The 19,961-nt window shown below is 40.4% G+C and overlaps 1 protein-coding gene across 3 annotated transcripts in view; it reads left to right on the top strand.

Moving 5' to 3' along the window:
* The first annotated feature begins 6,805 nt into the window (after positions 1 to 6,805).
* The window catches only part of SEPTIN7 (septin 7), a 92,395-nt gene continuing 79,239 nt past the window's right edge, over positions 6,806 to 19,961 (top strand). Inside the window, exons 1-2 of one of the 3 annotated variants that reach the window (XM_043871639.1) lie at positions 6,806 to 7,032; positions 8,532 to 8,533. In XM_043871639.1, coding sequence (XP_043727574.1) covers positions 6,972 to 7,032; positions 8,532 to 8,533 — 63 coding nt within the window. In that variant the 5' untranslated portion in view covers positions 6,806 to 6,971. Of the gene's footprint in view, positions 7,033 to 8,531; positions 8,534 to 13,190; positions 13,196 to 19,961 lie in introns of all 3 variants that reach the window. The other 2 variants (XM_043871638.1, XM_043871640.1) reach the window with 2 other exon arrangements.

The following is a 19,961-nucleotide window of genomic DNA, read 5'->3' as shown; positions in this document are numbered from 1 at the left end:
TATGAGGTTTTGTGTATTGGAAAGCCATGAAATATTTGAAAGTTGTCTCAGGCTTTTACAAATTCTGAGACCTTGAGTAAATCACTTTACTTCTCTGAACATTGGTTTCCTCATTTAAAAAATAAGGGTAATATCTATTTCACACTGTTTTATTGATTAAATTTGATTGATGTGAAATGACCAGCTATAAAAATTCTTATCTTCAAGTCAACTATCAGATTGTGATAGGTAGTCCTGGTTCTATTACCAAAGCTAAAAGGTTAGTCCATATTTATCACAGATAATTACCAAAACAATTACATTTGTATAACATTCCATAGTTTACAAAGCACATTCACCTAAAAATTATATTCATTTATGTATATTCAGATAATTAGCCTGGGTATTTTTTTTTTTTTTTGCCCAGCTGGGCTATTTAAAATACTAAAAGATGATGCTGTTAAAGTGTTGCACACAATATGTTGACAAATTTGGAAAACTCAGAAGTAGCCTCATGGAACTGGAAAAACTCAGTTTTCATTTCAATCCCAGAGAAGCACAATGCCAAAGAATGTTCAGACTACCATAAAATTGCACTCATTTCACATGCTAGCAAGGTCATGCTCAAAATCCTTCAAGCTAGACTTCAGCAGTACATGAACCAAGAACTTCTAGATGTACAAAATGGGTTTCAAAGAAGCTGAGGCACCAGAGATCAAATTGTCAACACTCATTGGATCATGGAGCAAGCAAGGACATTCCAGAAAAACATCTACTTCTACTTCATTGACTATGCTAAAGCCTTTGACTGTGTGGATCACAGTCAAACAAACTGGAAATCCTTAAACAGATGAGAGTACCAGACCACCCTGTTTGTCTTGTGAGAAAGCTGTATGTGGGTCAAGAAGCAACAGTTAGAACTGGGCTGGGAACAACAGACTGGTTCAAAATTGGGAAAGGAGTACAACAAGGCTGTATATTACCACCCTGTTTATTTAACTTCTATGTATGCCAAATGCCAGACTGGGTTAATCACAAGCTGGAATCAATATGGCCAGGAAAAATATCAATAACCTCAGATATTCAGATGATACCACTCTAATGGCAGAAAGCGAAGAGGAACTAAAGAGCCTCTTGATGAAGGTGAAAGAGGAGAGTGAAAAAGCTGTCTTAAAACTCAACATTCAAAAAATGAAAATCATGGCATCTGGTTCCATCACTTCAGGGCAAATAGATGGGGAAAAAATGGAAACAGTGATAGACTTTATTTTCTTGGGCTCCAAAATCACTTCAGACAATGACTGCAGTCATGAAATTAAAAGACTTTTGCTCGTTGGAAGAAAAGTTATGACCAACCAAACAGCACATTAAAAAGCAGAGACATCACTTTGCTGACAAAAGTCCATATAGTCAAAGCTATGGTTTTTCTACTAGACATGTATGGATGTGAGAATTGAACCTTAAAGAAGGCTGAAGACTGAAAAATTGATGCTTTTAAAGTAGTTCTGGAGAAGACACTTGAGTGTCCCTTGGACAGTAAGATCAAACCAGTCAATCATAAAGAAAATCAGCCCTGAATATTCATTGGAAGGACTGTTGCTGAAGCTCCAATACTTTGGCCACCTGATGTAAAGAGACAACTCATTGGAAAAGACCCTGGTGCTGGGAAAGATTGAGGGCAGGAGGAGAAAAGGGCAACAGAGGATGAGATGGTTGGATGGCATCAACAGTTCAGTGCACATAAGTTTGAGCAAATTCTGGGAGATAGTGAAGGCCAAGGAAGTCTGCCATGCTGCAGTCCATAGGGTCACAAAGAATCAGACACAACTTTAGAGACTGAACAACAACAAAAATGGGGATAAGAAGTTACCTTGTCCAATCTTGGTACATCAAGGAAGGTTTTTAGAAACAATGATGACGCTTAAGGGAGAAAACCTGGTAAGCAATCCAAGTATAAAAAGGAGAGTGAAGTAGCCCAAACATAGTTAGAAGCAAGATTTGCTAGAGTTTAGAGAAAGGCATGGTAGTTTGGCCATTAATAAGAAAATGTATCATGTAAGTTTCCTGAAGGATAATTTGAAGATTTCAAACAGGGGACTGACATAGTTAAAGTTTAGAAACGTCACTCTGGGTACAATATGAAGAATAAGTTGGAGTAGAACAGGGTAACAGGCAGACAAGACTATTGCAGGAGGTATTAATAACATTGGTCAAGCTGGAATAGTAGTCCTGGTGGTATGTGTGTGTGTCGGTATGCTCAGTTGTGTTCAAACTGTGTGGGTATGTTGGTGTCACTCTTTTGACACCATGGACTGTAGCCTGCCAGGCTCCTCTGTCCATGGAATTTTCCAAGCGAGAATACTGGAGCAGGTTGCCATTTCCTACATGAGGAGGTCTTCCCAACCCAGGGATTGAAACTGCATCTCTTATATCTCCTGCACTGGCAGGCAGATTCTTTTTTTTTTTTTTTGCAGGCAGATTCTTTACCACTATGCTAGTAGTGGTGGAGATGGAGAGAAATGGAGAAATTAGAGATATATGAGAAAGGAAAATACCAGGACTTTGTGATGGCTGTAGGAGGTGAGAGAGAGGGAGAGGTTGAGTATCATACCCACATTTCTAGCTCAGGCAGTTAGTTTGATTATGATATCACTTAGAGACTGGGAACATAAAAGCACATATAATGAAAATGAAGGGTTTAATTTCAGATATACTGTTTTGAGATACCTTGGAGCATCAGGACATATATTTTGAGCGCAGAATTGTAGTAAGGAGAGAGAACTGGACTAGAAATATATTCTTAAGAATTATCAGCATATACATGGTCACTGAGCCATGGAAGTGAATGAGCTCACTGAAGGAGAGTATAAAAAGTGAGATAGGAATAAATTGATTAGGATATAACTCTGAGGTATATGGACAAATAAGCGACAGGCAGAAGATGAAGATCCTAGAAGGTAAAATAGAGAAGCCAGAGATCTAGGATGAAAGCTAGGATTGTGTGGTTTCACAAATCAAGAGTCGTAAATACAGCAGGCCACAGGCAATAGTGTCAAATGTTCAAGTAAAAATTCTTTGAAAATGGTCCGCTTGGTTGAATGAAAAAGTTGTTCATGACCTTGTGGAGAATTTCAGTGGAGTAATAGGGACAGAACCCAGAAGTTTATTGAGTAAATAAATAATTCATTGAGTGAAGTTACTGGGAAGACAATCCAAAGAATAAGCTAAAGAGATGGAATACAGGGAATATGTAGAAATATGTGCTTCAGATGGGAAGGGGAACCCGATCTATTGTGATATCTGAAAGTTATCATAAGACTACATAAGACATGTAGTCTTATAAAAGTGGGGGCGGGAGGTTCTTGGAGTTCCTCTCTGATGGGTTCTATTTTTTGCTGAGAGTGAATGAGGGAGATGGTTTGAAAACAATGGAGCAAATCTGAAGCGGATGTTGTGGAAAAGAGTGCTAACTAGGGAAACAAGCATTGCTTGGCAAAGCTGAGACTGGACATTGTAAATATGCAGTTAAAACAGATTACATAGTCTATCCAAATTTCAGATGAGTTTTTGGTTTTTATTTTTTTTTTAAGTTGGCAAACCTATAGTTTTGCTTTTTTTTTTGGTTATGCTAGGTCTTCGTTGCTGCTCACAGATTTCTCTAGTTGTGGTAAGCAGAGGTTACTCTTTGTTGAAGTGCATGGCTTCTCATTGGGTTGGCTTCTCTAGTTGCAAGCACAGGCTCCAGGTGCAGGGGCTTCATTGGTTGCATCATGTGGGCTCAGCAGTTGTGGCACATGGGCTTTAGTTGCTCTGCAGCATGAGGAATCTTCCTGGACCAGGGAATGAACCTTTGTCCCCTGCATTGGCAGGTGTATTCCTGTCCTCTGTATCACCAGGGAAGTTCCAGTTCTTTGTTTTTAAAAAACTATTTCTGAATCAGAAGGTTAAGGTCTAGACTAAATTTTCTTTACAAATATAATACTGCAGACAGTTGCAGTAGAGATCATGAAACGAATACTATAATTTTCTATCTCTCCATTCCCTCCTTCCCCATATAATTTATAATACACAGGTGCATGCACACAAACATACACATTATATTATCATTTACTATTAGAACTCCTCAGAGAGGAAGTTCCAAAAGATGTCATCATCTCACTGCCTATAATCTTCCCTTTAATTTTCAGTGGAAAGTGGTAAGGAAATTATTGTGTGTGGTGGAATTTGTAGGAGAGTATGAACAAACCCAGGCAAAGAACTTATTAATATTATATATATTAATAATTTATCCATTTCCAGAGAGCAAAATAACAAAATTCACCTCTTTCACATCCATTAAGATATCCGCCTCAAAGAAACATATCAATAGAGATGGTAGACTTTCTTCCTTATAAATTATTAGATTTTATTAAACAATAACAGTATTCAGCATAATTTTATATTTTAAAATAATCCATTTGTAGGTAATTTATTAAGCATATACTGTACTATTAACTGAGCACATCTAACCCTCACAAAAACTCAATTGGACAAGGATTATTCCCATTTATAGGTGAGGAAATTGGATCACAGAAAGGTTAAGCAAGTTGCCCTCAGGCATTTGGCTAGTCAATGGTAGAGATGGGATGTGAATCAAAGCAGTTTGACTCCAGAAGTCACACATTTAAATTATCTGCTGCACTGCCTTCTCCACAGAAGAAATTTAACAAAAATTTCCAAGTAAAGCACTCCTGTGAAGTTTCAGAAATTCAACAAGACTGGTTGAGCAGGCAAGTTGTAACACACTTAATATATAGAAGCAATTTAGTATAAATGGAGACTTAAGAAACAGTATCAAGATACAAAATGAGCTGTTTTCTTAGATAAAATTTTTATTAAATTACTTGGAAACGCTTCAAGTACAGAAACGAGTACAGAAAATAATTACAATTTAACATCTATGTATCCTCCACCTACCTTTAAGGTTTTGCCACATTTTCTGCAAATTATTTGTGGTAGAAAATAAAATATTCTATGAAGTGAAACCTATCACATTCTCTTCTCTCTGGAACTAATCGCTATTCTGAATTTGGTATCTATAATTTCCTTATGTGATCTTCACAGTTTCTTATTGTTAAATTATTTGATATACCATATACATCTTTCTGTAAGTTATTTTCCTCAATATTAATGAACTCTAAATTAATACTAGTAGCTTTAGTTCATTAATTTCGGTTTTTTAGCATTCTGTGTATTTCAGTTTGTCCAATAACGTCACTTGTTCATCCATTCTCCTGAGAGTGAATATTTAAATTGTTCTACTAATATAAGTAATGCTATGAGAAAGATAAACACCAATACAGTGTGCTAACGCATATACATGGAATTTAAAAAGATGGTAACGATAACCCTATATGCAAGACAGAAAAAGAGACACAGAAATATAGAACAGAATTTTGGACTCTGTGGGAGAAGGCGAGGGTGGGATGATCTGAGAGAATAGCACTGAAACATGTATATTATCAAGTGTGAAACAGATCGCCAGCCCAGGCTGGACGCATGAGACAAGTGCTCAGGCCTGGTGCACTGGGAAGACCCAGAGGGATCAGGTAGAGAGGGAGGTGGGAGGGGGGATTGGGATGGGGAACACATGTAAATCCATGGCTGACTCATGTCAATGTATGGCAAAACCCACAATATTGTATGGCAAAAACCACTCCAATTAATAAAAATAAATGAAAAAAAATGCTATGAACATTCTTGTGTGAGTTCATGATAATTACATACGCATACAATTCCATAACATGCAGTTTAACAGGAAACATAATACGTGCGCATGAACTATACAATGAAGATAGCGATTAGTTTTTATGAAAGGTACAAAAGATCACGTGTTGTTCTGAGCAAAAGGAGGCTACTTTCACTAGAAAATAGCTGGGGAAGGCGCCAACGACCGAGCAACATTCACTGCTAATTAACAGTAGGAGACCACACACTTTAACCCATACTTTTTAACTGATACTCAATAGTTTCACGTGTGTCCATTCATTTTCTCAACTACGGTGTGAGCACCACGAGGACAAAACCGGGCCCCAACAGGCTGAGCCAATACGAGTATGATCGTGAAAAGTCCGCAGTGGAAGCTGCAGCAGTCGACCTCTTCGCTGTGCCAGGCCACTGGAAAGTGACAGCGCGAGGGCAATGTCGGGGTAACCAGGGCCTAACCTCACTTTTCATTCCGAACGTGAAGGAAACTGAGGAACCGGGGACGGATGGGGGTATATACACCCGCCTCGAAGTATCTCTCCACTTGCATTCACATTACTGCCAGGTCAGTAACCTGGAGCCAAAGCTTACATGCTACCCCTACCCAAAACGTCGCCTCCCAGCCTGGCCTCTTTTAGTGGCGCCTCTTTGCCTTACGCCAATTTCGTAAGTAAGCGCTGAGACCAACCCAGAGGCTCCTCCAGCTCCGAAACCTGACGTGAAAACTCGCGGGGCTGCACTGACGGCAGCCATCTTTGATTCGGGCAAAACCACACCCTCGCACCCCACGGACCACTCCCTCTCAGCGTCCCCAGGCTTTTCAACGACTAACGTAAGGCGTTAACCTTAGCGGCGGTGTTGAAGAAACACGCACAGAAACCTGACTATCCATGACCCCGGAGGTGCCAGATCCCGCCAATGTTAACATGGCGGCTAAACCCGAGCAGCAGAAGAGCGCTGACGCCAATGAAGTCATGCTCGAAAAACGAGCAAGTCGGCGGGGCAGCGATGAAGTAATCTCGCGAGATCGAAGCCAGCCTCCTCTCGGCCCGGAAGCCTCGTCTGAGGGGGCGGAGGGGCGGAGGAGGGAGCGGGAGTCCGGCGAGAACCAGTGGAGGAGTCCGCCCGCTGTTGCCTGCGTAAGCGGAGCAGCGACTCCGGGCGGCTACGCCGCGGAATCGGCGTAGGCGGCTTTGGAGAATCGGCGGGCTGCGCTGCGCCCGGGCTGGTCGCGGAGGGGGGAGGGGATGTCGGTCAGTGCGAGATCCGCTGCTGCTGAGGAGAGGAGCGTCAACAGCAGCACCATGGGTGAGTCTCAGCTTTGGGCCGTCGCGACTCGGGTCGGAGGCTCGGGACGCTGGGGGGCTCTGTGGCCCCCCGATCGGGTGGTGGTGGGGGAAACGCCCTGAGGCGCGGCGCGGCGCTGGGGCGAAAGCAGGTGAGGTGGGGGGCGACGGCGGGCCCGGGGCGCGGCGGTGGCCGCGGACCCGGGGGGAGGGGAGGCGGCGGCAGTGACAGTTTGAATTGAATGTGCGGAGAACCGAGGCGGCGGCATTTCCTGTGCCGCGGCGGGCGGGCCCGGGGAGTGGAGAGACGTGAGCCGCGGCCTCCGCCGCCGGACCCCGAGCAGGGTCTCCTTTGCCGGGCCTCCGGCTCCGCGGCCCTGCGTCTTCGCGTCGGCGGCCGCGGCTCCAGCGGCGGAACTCCCCTCGTGGGGGAGTGGGCCTGGCGAGGAGGGTGGGAATGTGTGTGCGCGTCCGGGTGAGGGTGCTGTGTGGGCCGGCCCCGGGAGGGCGGCGGCGGGGAGGGAGGAAGAGGGATGCATCAGGCTGAAGCTGCGGTGCAGGCGGCGGCGGCTGCTGCTGCTGCTGCAGCGGCTCCAGCGACTGTGTCGCCTCCTCGCTCCCCCTTCCCGCCTCTAGGGCTTCTTTTCCTCAGGCGCGGCCCGGGAGGCCGGTGGATGGCGGGCAAAGCTTGAATAAGGAGGATAAGGAGCCTGGTTTGGGCTTAATTTTTAAGAAAAAGGGAAAAGAGAACGTTTAGGAAGGGCGCCCTCCGGAGGAGCTGAAGGGCTGGGAAGGGTCTTTGAAAAAGGGAGGGAGTTGGAGATACGGACTGGCGATGTTTAAGGAAATTAAGTTTTGAAAATATTTAAGTATTCTCATTTATTCTCTTAAGAAGCCCTTTCATTTCCTTTTCTCCTCCACGTATTGGAAAAAGAACGAGGCCATTTCATTCACATTTTCCACTCCCGAGTTCCATTTCATACTGTGTATATAGTAGGAAATAGCAACTGAAATTTTTCTAACACATTTCCATTTGCTGAGTTACATTTTGAGAGTACACGGTTTCGTATCTGGGTTGTGAGGTCCAGGTGTTTGTTTAGATACTGAATTAGTTTATTCTTGCGACTTTATTGTTCTAGTTCAACTTTATGGTTTCTCTTGGTGGTGTTACTTTGATGAAATGGAAGGATATTTTTCTGAGTACCCTTGGTAATCGAAATCAACAGGTAATCTAGATTCTAAAGCATTTTACGTATTTATTAAGGTGATGAGTAAAGTCAGTTCCCTACCCTTATAAAAAGTTGTTTATAAGCAAGTTTAGGAAGTTTTTTGGCATTAGGTGCACAGGTAGAGATGAACTTTATGAAATCCTGATAGACTGAAGGATACTGCCTTAGCAGTGTATAAACAATTACGAATCTAGTTAATGCTTCTTGGATCTCTTATTCTTTCAAATGGCAGGGGAAGGAGCAGGGAGGAGGGGGGGAATGGGGGCAGGAAACAATCTTTTATCCCACCCAGCTGTTCAGTGGGTGGGGCTAGAGGAGATTGGGTTGAGTGGAACTATGAAATAAATGTGGAAGCTCCGTAGATGGTTGTATGGTAGCACTGTGTCCTTCTGTGTTTGGACAGCATGACGAAGCCAGGTCTTCTCAATACAGTTATTAAAAATATCACGTGCTCTTAGGCTCACAGAATTGAAGCTCATAACTGAAAAATTTATTTTGAGTTTATGGCAAGTAGATTTTAATTTGCAGAAACTATAATTGTGTAAAATAAGTGTCTGGTTTCTGATTTTGATTTTGAGGTATTCGATACATAACTACAGAAAAGGTAATTTATGTATCAGATACATATCAGTTACCGATAGATTGTTTCAAAACTTTGTTATAAAATTGATTCTTTGGATTTGCATATTTTCACATAGAAATAATCTTAAATAACTATGTCAGGACTTTTGGGCTGTTCTGAGACAAGATAGGACCCCTGAAAGACCTTAGAGCAATTGTAGAGGGTTAAAAATGAGAACTCAGGTGGTAAAGAATCCTCCTGAGATAGGGAACAGGAGGGTTTGATCCCTGGGTCAGGAATATCCCCTGGAGAAGGAAATGGCAACCCACTCCAGTATTCTTATCTGCGGAATCCCATGGACGGAGGAGCCTGGCGGGCTACAGTCCATAGGGTTGCAAAAGAGTTGGACACAGATTAGTGACTAAACAGCAACAAAAAATGGAAGGAAGGAGGAAGAGTTAGATTTCCAAGATCTCAGTAATGGGGAGTGGTCAGATGAGTAGACCACTTGGTGTGAAGATAGTGGGTTGAGCAAGTTGGTTTCAGACTTGTTAGAAATTGATGGTATATGTATTCACTATAGACTCTATTCTTGTATTTGCCAGTAGAGTATTATTATCTAATTAAATTATCAGCTGAGAACATGGTTCACATTTTAAGCTAATAAACTATCTTCAGTTACTGATTAGAAGTAGAAACTTAATTTAACATTTATACATTTTACTAAATTTTGAGACAAACTTTTTTATTTTTCTATACAAAGTTTGGACTCTAAATGACAAGATCTATTGCACAATGAAACTGATGTAGAAAAAAATGTGTTTTTGAGGAGTAGAATTTTAAGGTAGTGTGATTATAGGTTAGGCTTGCCAGATGAGAGCGCACTGTTGAATGTAGACCTACATTTGGTCTCTACAGCAGTGTTTTGCAGACTGTGAGTTGAGACAAGTGGATGTTGAAATCAGTTTTGTGGATTTCTACCAATATTTTACAAAGTAGGAAAGAAAAAATAGCAGTACATTGTAGAAATTTGGAGTGGTAAATTTTGTTGTGTTTGTATTGTGTTGAGATATAACTTTTTTTTTTAATTGAGAATTGTGATCAAAAAAGTTTGTAAAAAACACTTGGGGATGTGCAGTATGGATTGGTGAAGTTGAAGATCTTTAAACTTTACGATAGAGGTCGTAATGTGAGGATGTAAGACTAAATGAAATTAAGTCTTATTTTTGATTCATTTATTGTGTACTTTATGTAGCTGGTGTGGTTAGAGAGATCTGAGATCTACTTTTCCTTGAGAGGAGGTCATCTCCCACAGTTATATAGAAAGCAGGGTGGGTCGCAAAAGAAGATAGTATTATATCATTCAATGTCTCTGTTCTTGACTTTGAGGAGAAAAGAATGTTTTTGGTCTTGTCCTTTTGCATTATGGAAGATGTGGAGAGCCAGATTTTGAGCATGAGCTTGGGTAAAAGGGACCAAAAAGGCAGCTTGGTTAGCATTCAGCGTTGAAGGCCTTAGGTGAGACACACAAAAGGTCCTTGTAATTCATACTTGGTGCAGTGTAACTCTACAGAGATAGGGATTACAGATAGGGATTTGAGTTCAAAGTATTAATAATAACAGAAATAGAGTATCAGGACTAGGGTGTATAGTATAAGGACTTTGGTGTCAGACAGACATGCAGTCAAATCCTGGCTTTGCCACTTATTAGATGTATTAGTCAATGATAGGTTTAGGTTAGTGCTTCTCAAACTGATGAAGGGTGTTTTTTTATTTTATTTTTTAAAATTTCCAATTCACTGTTGATTGACACAATTGTAAAGTACAAGTTATTGCAAGTTACTTTTACTAACTTGCATTATTTTTATTAATGCAGATGAAATTTAAAAAGGCAAAAATAACAAGCCCCAATTTTTAAAGATCCAATAGACATAAAGTTATTCTGGTATAAGAATTTTCATTTCTGTGTTCTACATTTGTATTTCTCTGGTGTAAACCATTGAACAATCAGACTGGTCCCTCCATAGACTATACTTCGAATAGTTCTGGGTTAAACCATGGTGCAGTAACAAATAGTCCTAAAAATCTTAGTGGCAGTAGTTTAAAGATGAGGTCATGCCTGTCCTGAAGTTCGTGTATTTTATTTTAAGCAATTGTTTTTTAATTTCAGAAGTACTTTGAAGATTGAGAAGAGTACATAAGTATCCCCTGAGGTTGGGGAGTAAAGCCTAATTTTGCTTACATTATTCTGAAGTGTATCTTAGGTATTTATGTGATATTTATTTTAGATATTAATGTGACATTTGCATTTTATCTGTATTTGTTTGACTTATATATAAGTGAAACTCAGACATGTCCAACTCTTTTGTGACTCCATGGACTGTTTCCTACCAGACTCCTCTGTCCATGGGATTCTCCATGCAGGAATACTGGAGTAGGTTGCCATTTTCCTTCTCCACCGGATCTTCCAAACACAGAGATTGAACCTGGGTCTCCATTGCAAGCGGACTTGTTATCACCTGAGCCATCAGGGAAGACCCATATACAATATAAAGATAATCCCCCCCCTCCTTCTTCCTCACCAATGTGGGATTAAAAATTGACTTTCCTGAAGATATGTTAATTCTATTCCTTTGTTTACCTCTGGGGCCACAACTGAGTACTTTTGATAGCTTCATTTGAGATGGGGCTCAGATCAAGGTTTCTCAGACTGGGCAAGAGTGCAGTTTGGCGTTTTTAATTGGGAGGGAGTGGGCTGTCTTGTGCATTGTCCAATGTTGACCAGCATCCCTGGCCTCTACTAACTAGATACCAGTAGCAGTTCATCCTCCTCAGTGATGACAGGGAAAAAAAAATGTCTCCAGACATTGCCAAATGTCACCTGGGAGGGCCAGTTTGAGAACCACTATACTAGGTGATGGAGAACCCTTTGAAAGATCATCGCAGATGAGGAAGAAAAAAAGTCTTTGTTAAACATCTGGTTCATAATTCTTCCTCCTAGAACTCTTACCACTTGGTATTTCTCAAACTTAGAAATCAGAATCACCTAGGTAGCTAGTGCTCATTTCACATGCTAGCAAGATAATGCTGCAAATCCTTCAAGCTCGTATTCAGCAGTACCTGAACCAAGAACTTCCAGATGTACAAGCTGGGTTTAGAAAAGGCAAAGGAACCAGAGATCAAATTGCCAACACTCATTGGATCTTAGAAAAGCAAGGGAATTCCAGAAAAACATCTGCTTTTGCTTCAATGACTATGCTGAATTCTTTGTGTGGATACTGGAAAATTCTTAAGAGATGGGAATAGCAGACCACTTTACCTGTCTCCCAGGAAACCTGTTTGCAGGTTAATAAGCAACAGTTGGAACCAGTTATAGAATGATAGATTAGTTCAAAATTGGGAAATGGGTATGTTAAGTCTGTATGTTATCACCCTGCTTATTTAACTTACATGCAGAGTACATCGTGCAAAATGCCTGGCTGGAATCGAGATTGCCAGGAGAAATAGCAACAACCTCAGATATGCAGATGATACCCCTCTAATGGCAGAAAGTGAAGAGGAACAAAAGAGCCTCTTGATGAAAGTGAAAGAGGAGAGTGAAAACCTGGCTTAAAACTCATAATTCAAAAAACTAAGATCATGGCATCTGGTCCCATCACTTCATGGCGAATAAATAGATGGGGAAAAAGTGGAAACAGTGACAGACTGTATTTTCTTGGGCTCCAAAATCATTGTGGATGGTGACTGCAGGCATGGAATTAAAAGAGTCTTACTCCTTGGAAGAAAAACTATGACAAACCTAGACAGCATATTAAAAAGCAGAGACATCACTTTGCCAACAAAGGTCCATATAGTCAAAGTTGTGGTTTTTCTAGTAGTCCTGTGTGGATGTGAGAGTTGGACCATAAGGAAGGCTATGCACCAAAGAATTGATGCTTCCAAATTGTGCTGGAGAAAACTCTTGAGAGTCCCTTGGATAGAGAGAAGTATCATTTCTTGAAACAGGTAATTTAAAACATGAAATTCAGAGTCTGTGGGACAACTAAGTGAGCATAGTAGAGTCTCAATACTAGGAGAGACATCTAGGATGGAAAACAAGCATTTTAAGGTTTCTGTAAATTTATTCATTTGTGCTTTGAATTTTTATGTTTAGTAATTGAATGTCTATGTTGAAGAAAAGCTGTACTCTAGTTTGGTGAATAAATTTTTTGATATTTTTATAAGACTTGATGTTTTTAGTTTGGTGAGCAAACTTGAAGGAAATTGGAATAAAGTGATTTGTGTGAAACTTATGTGTTCTTCACAGCTAGACAGACTGAGATTAATAATTTCTTAAATAGTACTAAAATGTCTAGCTATTAAAAATTTGTACTGATACTTTCAAAGCAGTAGCTGTTTCAAACTGTTTGCTAGTGTTTCTTTATATCAGTGACATTTTTTTTATCCTTATATGTTCAAATTGTTTATTCAGATTATAATCAGAGTTCTTCCTTTTTTGAGGAAGATTTTGGTATATATTGTCAATCAGTTTTCAAAAATACTAGAAATATTTTGAGTGAGGTAATTATTTGTGTAAGAGGAGGCAAAACCTTCATAGCAATCTTAGTGCTTTCTGGTTATTCTATTATAATGACTAGGGTACTACCTCATTTGTTACATGTTTTTGGGTCGATACAAGGAAAACTTTTTCAGTAACTAGTCTTACCTTAAAGCATCAACATTTTATACCATTTTTAATTTTAAAAAGTTTAGTAGATATATTTATTTCCTTTTGTGATTAAATACATTAACCAAGAGGGGAAAAAAGCCACTAAATTATTAATATTTCAATCACTGAAGTTTGATTTGTTTTCTTAATTACACACTTTTTTTCATGGTTGTGATTAGTGGTATATTAGTGACTAGTTGTCCTCAACCCTAGTTAGGCATTGGAAACACTTTCAGTTTTTAATGTACCTGGAGGCTTGTTAATTCACTGGGTGTGAGGTGGGGCTCAGAAATTTACTTTTTTTTTTTTTTAGTATTTTAGGTAGTTTTGATGAGCAACCAGGGTTGATAACTTCTGATGTGAATTATGTGGGGTAATATATGTAAAAGTGCTCTGTAAACTCTTTAAAATTTATACAAAACCAAGGTACTATTCTCTTAATATTTAATAATATTTTTGGTGTTATTTTAAGGTTATTTTAAGTATATGGTGTTTCTAATATTGATATTCTAATTGTCTAGACATTTTATTATTTCAAGATGTTCAGTTTCATTATTTTAGAACTATAAATAGTGTAAAAAGAGTATGGTTAAGCCTCTTCTGCCTCTCCCAATTATTTTCCTAGGGCATCTGTTAGTTTAGTATCTTAAACTTGTTTTTATTTATATTTTTCATATTACTGGAGAGAGACATTTGTTATGTATAATCCAGTTAGCTTCCCTTCTTTCCTAAGAATATACTGAATTTGTTAAAATCACTATCAGGAATATTTGGTTTTGTGCTGTGATTTATATATGGGACTATTAAATAATGCAATATGAGAGTCATTTTTGTTTTTAAATTATACATAGTTTTTCACATTTTTGTGCTCTCAGGAATGTACCTAACTTCTCCTGTCCTTGAAGTTTGTAGCTGTTCAGCTTGCTGTTAATAATCTTTGTATTTTAGCTGCTCAGTCATTATTTCTTGGTTCATTTCTTTATTGAAGTTCTGCTCTCTGTTAAGTATTGGGTTAGATTTCCATTTTAATTCCCAGCTATATTGTGTTTTTATTTTTTTAATTAAAAAACAAACAAACAGAACATGGCAGCCCAGACACGGTGACTAACAGGTCAGGCAAGACAGCAAGATGGAGAGCACTATCAGGTTTGGAAACACAATGCGTTAGTTCCCTAGAGGCAGCTCTGAACCTACAGCTTGTATTTCATTTCTACATCAGCTAGTGCACTTGCTGCAGGAAGGGGAACCCCTTCCAGGGCCCAAGAGTGGGCTCTTGTCTAACACTCGGAAATGAATGGTCCGAGGACACACACGTGCTGACAGAGCAAGAGACTTTACTGGGAAAGGGCGCCCAGGTGGAGAGCGGTAGGGTGAGGGAACCTAGGAGAACTGCTCTGCTTCCTGGTTGTCAGTCTCAGGTTTTAGGGTAATGGAATCAGTTTCCAGATTGTCTTTGGCCAATCATTCCGACTTAAGAGTCCTTCCTGGTGGCCCTCCTATTGCTCAGCCAAGATGGATGCCAGAGAGAAGTATTCTGGGAAGTTAATTCCCAGTTATGTTCTGTGCAATATATTCTGACACCTGAGTGAAAAGGGAAGAAATTTAAGTAGAAATGATTTTTGTTTTATGAATATATAAAATAATGTGCAAATAGAAAACAACTAAGAAAACCAAAATACAATTTCGTTGTATAATTTGCAAAACCAAATTTGCTCTGAGTACAACTTGTAGTAGTCTGTTTTCTGATTGCTGAGAAGGGCAAATTGAGTAAACATGAGAACTTGGCATGAAAGAATGAAATTGTTGCCATTTCCTTCTCCAGGGAATCTTCCCTACCGAGGGGTCAAACCCGGGTCTCCTGCATTCCAGGCAGATTCTTTATTAACTGAGCCACCAGGGAAGCCCCAATCTTAGAACTGTAGTCAATCCTGTCACGTTTTGTATTAGAATATAAAAGTTGATCTAATACAGAAAAGTAGGAGTTACTTAACCAGTTGCTTAATTCAGGTGTGAGCCTAAAAAATAACTAGAATGACTTATTTGGTAAGTTATTGTTTTTTAGTCTTTAAGTTGTGTCCAACTCTGCGACCTCATGGGACTGTGTAGCACAGCAGGCTCCTCTGTCCTCTAACTATCTCCCAGAGTGCTCAGATTCATGTCCATTGAGTTGGTGGTGCTGTCTAACCATCTCCTCTTCTGTCATCCCTTTCTCCTCCTGCCTTCAATCATTCCCAGCATCAGGGTCTTTTCCAAAGAATTGGCTATTCTCATCAAGTGGCCAAAGTATTGGAGCTTCAGCTTCAGCAACGGTCCTTCCAATAAAGGTCCTTTCCTTTAGGATTGACTGGTTTGATCTCCTTGCAATCCAGGGGACTCTCACGAGTCTTCTCCAGCACCACAGTTCAAAAGCATCAATTCTTCGGTGCTCAGCCTTCTTTATGGTCCAGCTCACATCCATGCATGACTCCTGAAAAAACCATAGGTGAACCTTTGTGGGCAGAGTGATGTCTCTGCTTTTTAAGATACTGTCTAGGTTTGTCGTAGCATTCTTTCCAAGGAGCAAGGATCTTAATTTCGTGGCTGCATTCACCATCTGCAGTGATTTTGGAGCCCACAAAATCAAATCTGTCCCTGCTTCCACTTTTCTCTCTTATATTTGCCATGGAGTGATGGGACCGTATACCATGATCTTAGTTTTTTTTTTTTTTATCTATTTTTAATTGAATGATAATTGCCTTACAGAATTTTGTTGTTTTCTGTCAAACATCAACGTGAATCAACTAGATCTTAGTTTTTTTTAATGTTGAATTTCACAGTAGCGTTTTCATTTTCCTCTTTCATCCTCATCAGGAGACTCTTTAGTTCTTTTTCACTTTCTGCCATTAGAGTGATGTCATCTGTGTATCTGAGGTTGTTGATATTTCTCCCGGCAATCTGACAAGTAGACCCACCAAAAATACTTGTTTGTGTTTGATCATGATGCTGTGCTGTTAAAAAAGATAATTACACAGATGTAGTTCCTTTTTTTACATTTCTGAAAGTTTGAAATAATTGTAGACTTGCTGAAAAGTTGCAGCCTGTATCCTTTTGAAACTTAAGTATTTGGTGAGCATGGAGGAAGTGCAAAGATAATACCAAAAACATGCATGTACAATGTGTTACATGAGATAAATATGCCATCAACATTAGTACTGGCTAGGAACAAGTGACCCAAGATGGGCGGGTCATGGCGGAGAGGTCTGACAGAATGTGGTCCACTGGAGAAGGGAATGGCAAACCACTTCAGTATTCTTGCCTTGAGAACCCCATGAACAGTATGAAAAGGCAAAATGATAGGATACTGAAAGAGGAACTCCCCAGGTCGGTAGGTGCCCAATATGCTACTGGAGATCAGTGGAGAAATAACTCCAGAAAGAATGAAGGAATGGAGCCAAAGCAAAAACAATACCCAGTTGTGGATATGACTGGTGATAGAAGCAAGGTCCGATGCTGTAAAGAGCAATATTGCATAGGAACCTGGAATGTTAGGTCCATGAATCAAGGCAAATTGGAAGTGGTCAAATAGGAGATGGCAAGAGTGAGTGTTGACATTCTAGGAATCAGTGAACTAAAATGGACTGGAATGGGTGAAGAACTCAGATGACCATTATATCTACTACTGTGGGCAGGAATCCCTTAGAAGAAATGGAGTAGCCATCATGGTCAACAGAAGAGTCCAAAATACAGTACTTGGATGCAATCTCAAAAATGGCAGAAAGATCTCTGTTCGTTTCCAAGGCAAACCATTCAATATCACAGTAATCCAAGCCTGTGCCCCAACCAGTAACGCTGAAGAAGCTGAAGTTGAATGATTCTGTGAAGACCTACAAGACCTTTTAGGACTAACACCCCCAAAAGACGTCCTTTTCATTATAGGGGACTGGAATGCAAAAGTAGGAAGTCAAGAAACGCCTGGAGTAACAGACAAATTTGGCCTTGGAGTACGGAATGAAGCAGGGCAAAGGCTAATAGAGTTTTGCTAAGAGAACACGCTGGTCATAGCAAACACCCTCTTCCACAACACAAGAGAAGACTACACGTGGTCATCAGCAGATGTTCAACACTGAAATCAGATTGATCATATTCTTTGCAGCAAAAGATGGAGAAGCTCTATACAGTCAGCAAAAACAAGACCAGGAGCTGACTGTGGCTCAGATCATGAACTCCTTATTGCCAAAATTCAGACTTAAATTGAAGAAAGTGGGGAAAACCACTAGACCATTCAGGTATGACCTAAATCAAATCCCTTATGATTATACAGTGGAAGTGAGAAATAGATTTAAGGGACTAGATCTTATAGACAGAGTGCTGATGAACTATGGACGGAGGTTCGTGACATTGTACAGGAGACAGGGATCAAGACCATCCCCATGGAAAAGAAATGCAAAAAGGCAAAATGGTTGTCTGAGGAGGCCTTACAAATAGCTGTGAAAAGAAGAGAAGCGAAAAGCAAAGGAGAAAAGGAAAGATACTCCCATTTGAATGCAGAGTTCCAAAGAATAGCCAGGAGAGGTAAGAAAGCCTTCCTCAGCAATCAATTCAAAGAAATAGAGGAAACCAACAGAATGGGAAAGACTAGAGATCTTCAAGAAAATTAGAGATACCAAGGGAACATTTCATGCAAAAATGGGCTCAATAAAGGACAGAAATGGTATGGACCTAACAGAAGCAGAAGATATTAAGAAGAGGTGGCAAGAATACACAGAAGAACTGTGCAAAAAAGATCTTCACGACCCAGATAATCATGATGGTGTGATCACTCACCTAGAGCCAGACATCCTGGAATGTGAAGTCAGGTGGGCCATCACTATGGACAAACTAGTGGAGGTGATGGAATTCCAGTTGAGCTATTTCGAATCCTGAAAGATGATGCTGTGAAAGTGCTGCACTCAATATGCCAGCGTATTTGGATAACTCAGCAGTTGGCCACAGGACTGGAAAAGGTCAGTTTTCATTCCAGTCCCTAAGAAAGGCAATCCCAAAGAATGCTCAAACTACCACATAGTTGCACTCATCTCACACGCTAGTAAAGTAATGCTCAAAATTCTCCAAGCCAGGCTTCAGCAGTACGTGAGCCGTGAACTTCCAGATGTTCAAGCTGGTTTTAGAAAAGGCAGAGGAACCAGAGATCAAATTGCCAATATCCGCTGGATCATCAAAAAAGCAGGAGAGTTCCAGAAAAACATCTTTTTTGCTTTATTGACTATGCCAAAGCCTTCGACTGTGTGGATCACAATAAACTGTGGAAAATTCTGAAAAAGATGGAAATACCAGATCACCTGACCCACCTCCTGAGAAACCTATATGCGGGTCAGGAAGCAACAGTTAGAACTGGACATGGAACAACAGACTGGTTCCAAATAGGAAAAGGAGTACGTCAAGGCTGTATATTGTCACCCTGCTTATTTAACTTCTATGCAGAGTACATCATGAGAAATGCTGGGCTGGAAGAAGCACAAGCTGGAATCAAGATTGCTGGGAGAAATATCAATAACCTCAGATATGCAGATGACACCACCCTTATGGCAGAAAGTGAAGAGGAACTAAAAAGTCTCTTGATGAACGTGAAAGAGGAGAGTGAAAAAGTTGGCTTAAAGCTCAGCATTCAGAAAACTAAGATCATGGCATCTGGTCCCATCACTTCATGGCAAATAAATAGGGATACAGTGGAAACAGTGTCAGACTTTTTTTTTTTGGGCTCCAAAATCACTGCAGATGATGATTGCAGCCATGAAATTAAAAGGCGCTTACTCCTTGGAAGGAAAGTTATGACCTACCTAGATAGCATATTAAAAAGTAGAGACATTACTTTTCCATCAAAGGTCCGTCTAGTAAAGGCTGTGGTTTTTCCAGTGGTCATGTATGGATGTGCGAGTTGGACTATGAAGAAACCTGAGCGCTGAAAAATTGATGCTTTTGAACTGTGGTGTTGGAGAAGACTCTTGAGAGTTCCTTGGACTGCAAGTAGATCCAACCAGTCCATCCTAAAGGAGATCAGTCCTGGGTGTTCATTGGAAGGACTGATGCTGAAGCTGAAACTCCAATACTTTGGCCACCTCATGTGACGAGTTGACTCATTGGAAAAGACCCTGATGCTGGGAGGGATTGGGGGCAGGAGGTAAAGGGGACAACAGAGGATGAGATGGCTGGATGGCATCACCATCTCGATGGACATGAGTTTGAGTGAACTCCGGGAGTTGGTGATGGACAGGGAGGCCTAGCATGCTGCGATTTATGGGGTCACAAAGAGTCGGACACGACTAAGCAACTGAACTGAACTCAACTGAAGGTCCTTGTTTAAGAAAAAAAAAAAAGGAAAAAACTTATTTCCTAGGCCCTACCAGCAACATTCTAATTCCCTACTTCTAGACTTAGGACCCAGGTATTTGTTTTTATCAAGCTTCCCAGATGTT

This window comes from Cervus elaphus, chromosome 18 (assembly GCF_910594005.1).
Source record: "Cervus elaphus chromosome 18, mCerEla1.1, whole genome shotgun sequence".
NCBI classification, from domain to species: domain Eukaryota; kingdom Metazoa; phylum Chordata; class Mammalia; order Artiodactyla; family Cervidae; genus Cervus; species Cervus elaphus.
The sequence above is the reverse complement of the archived record's forward strand: the minus strand, read 5'-3'. Positions and strand labels throughout refer to the sequence as shown.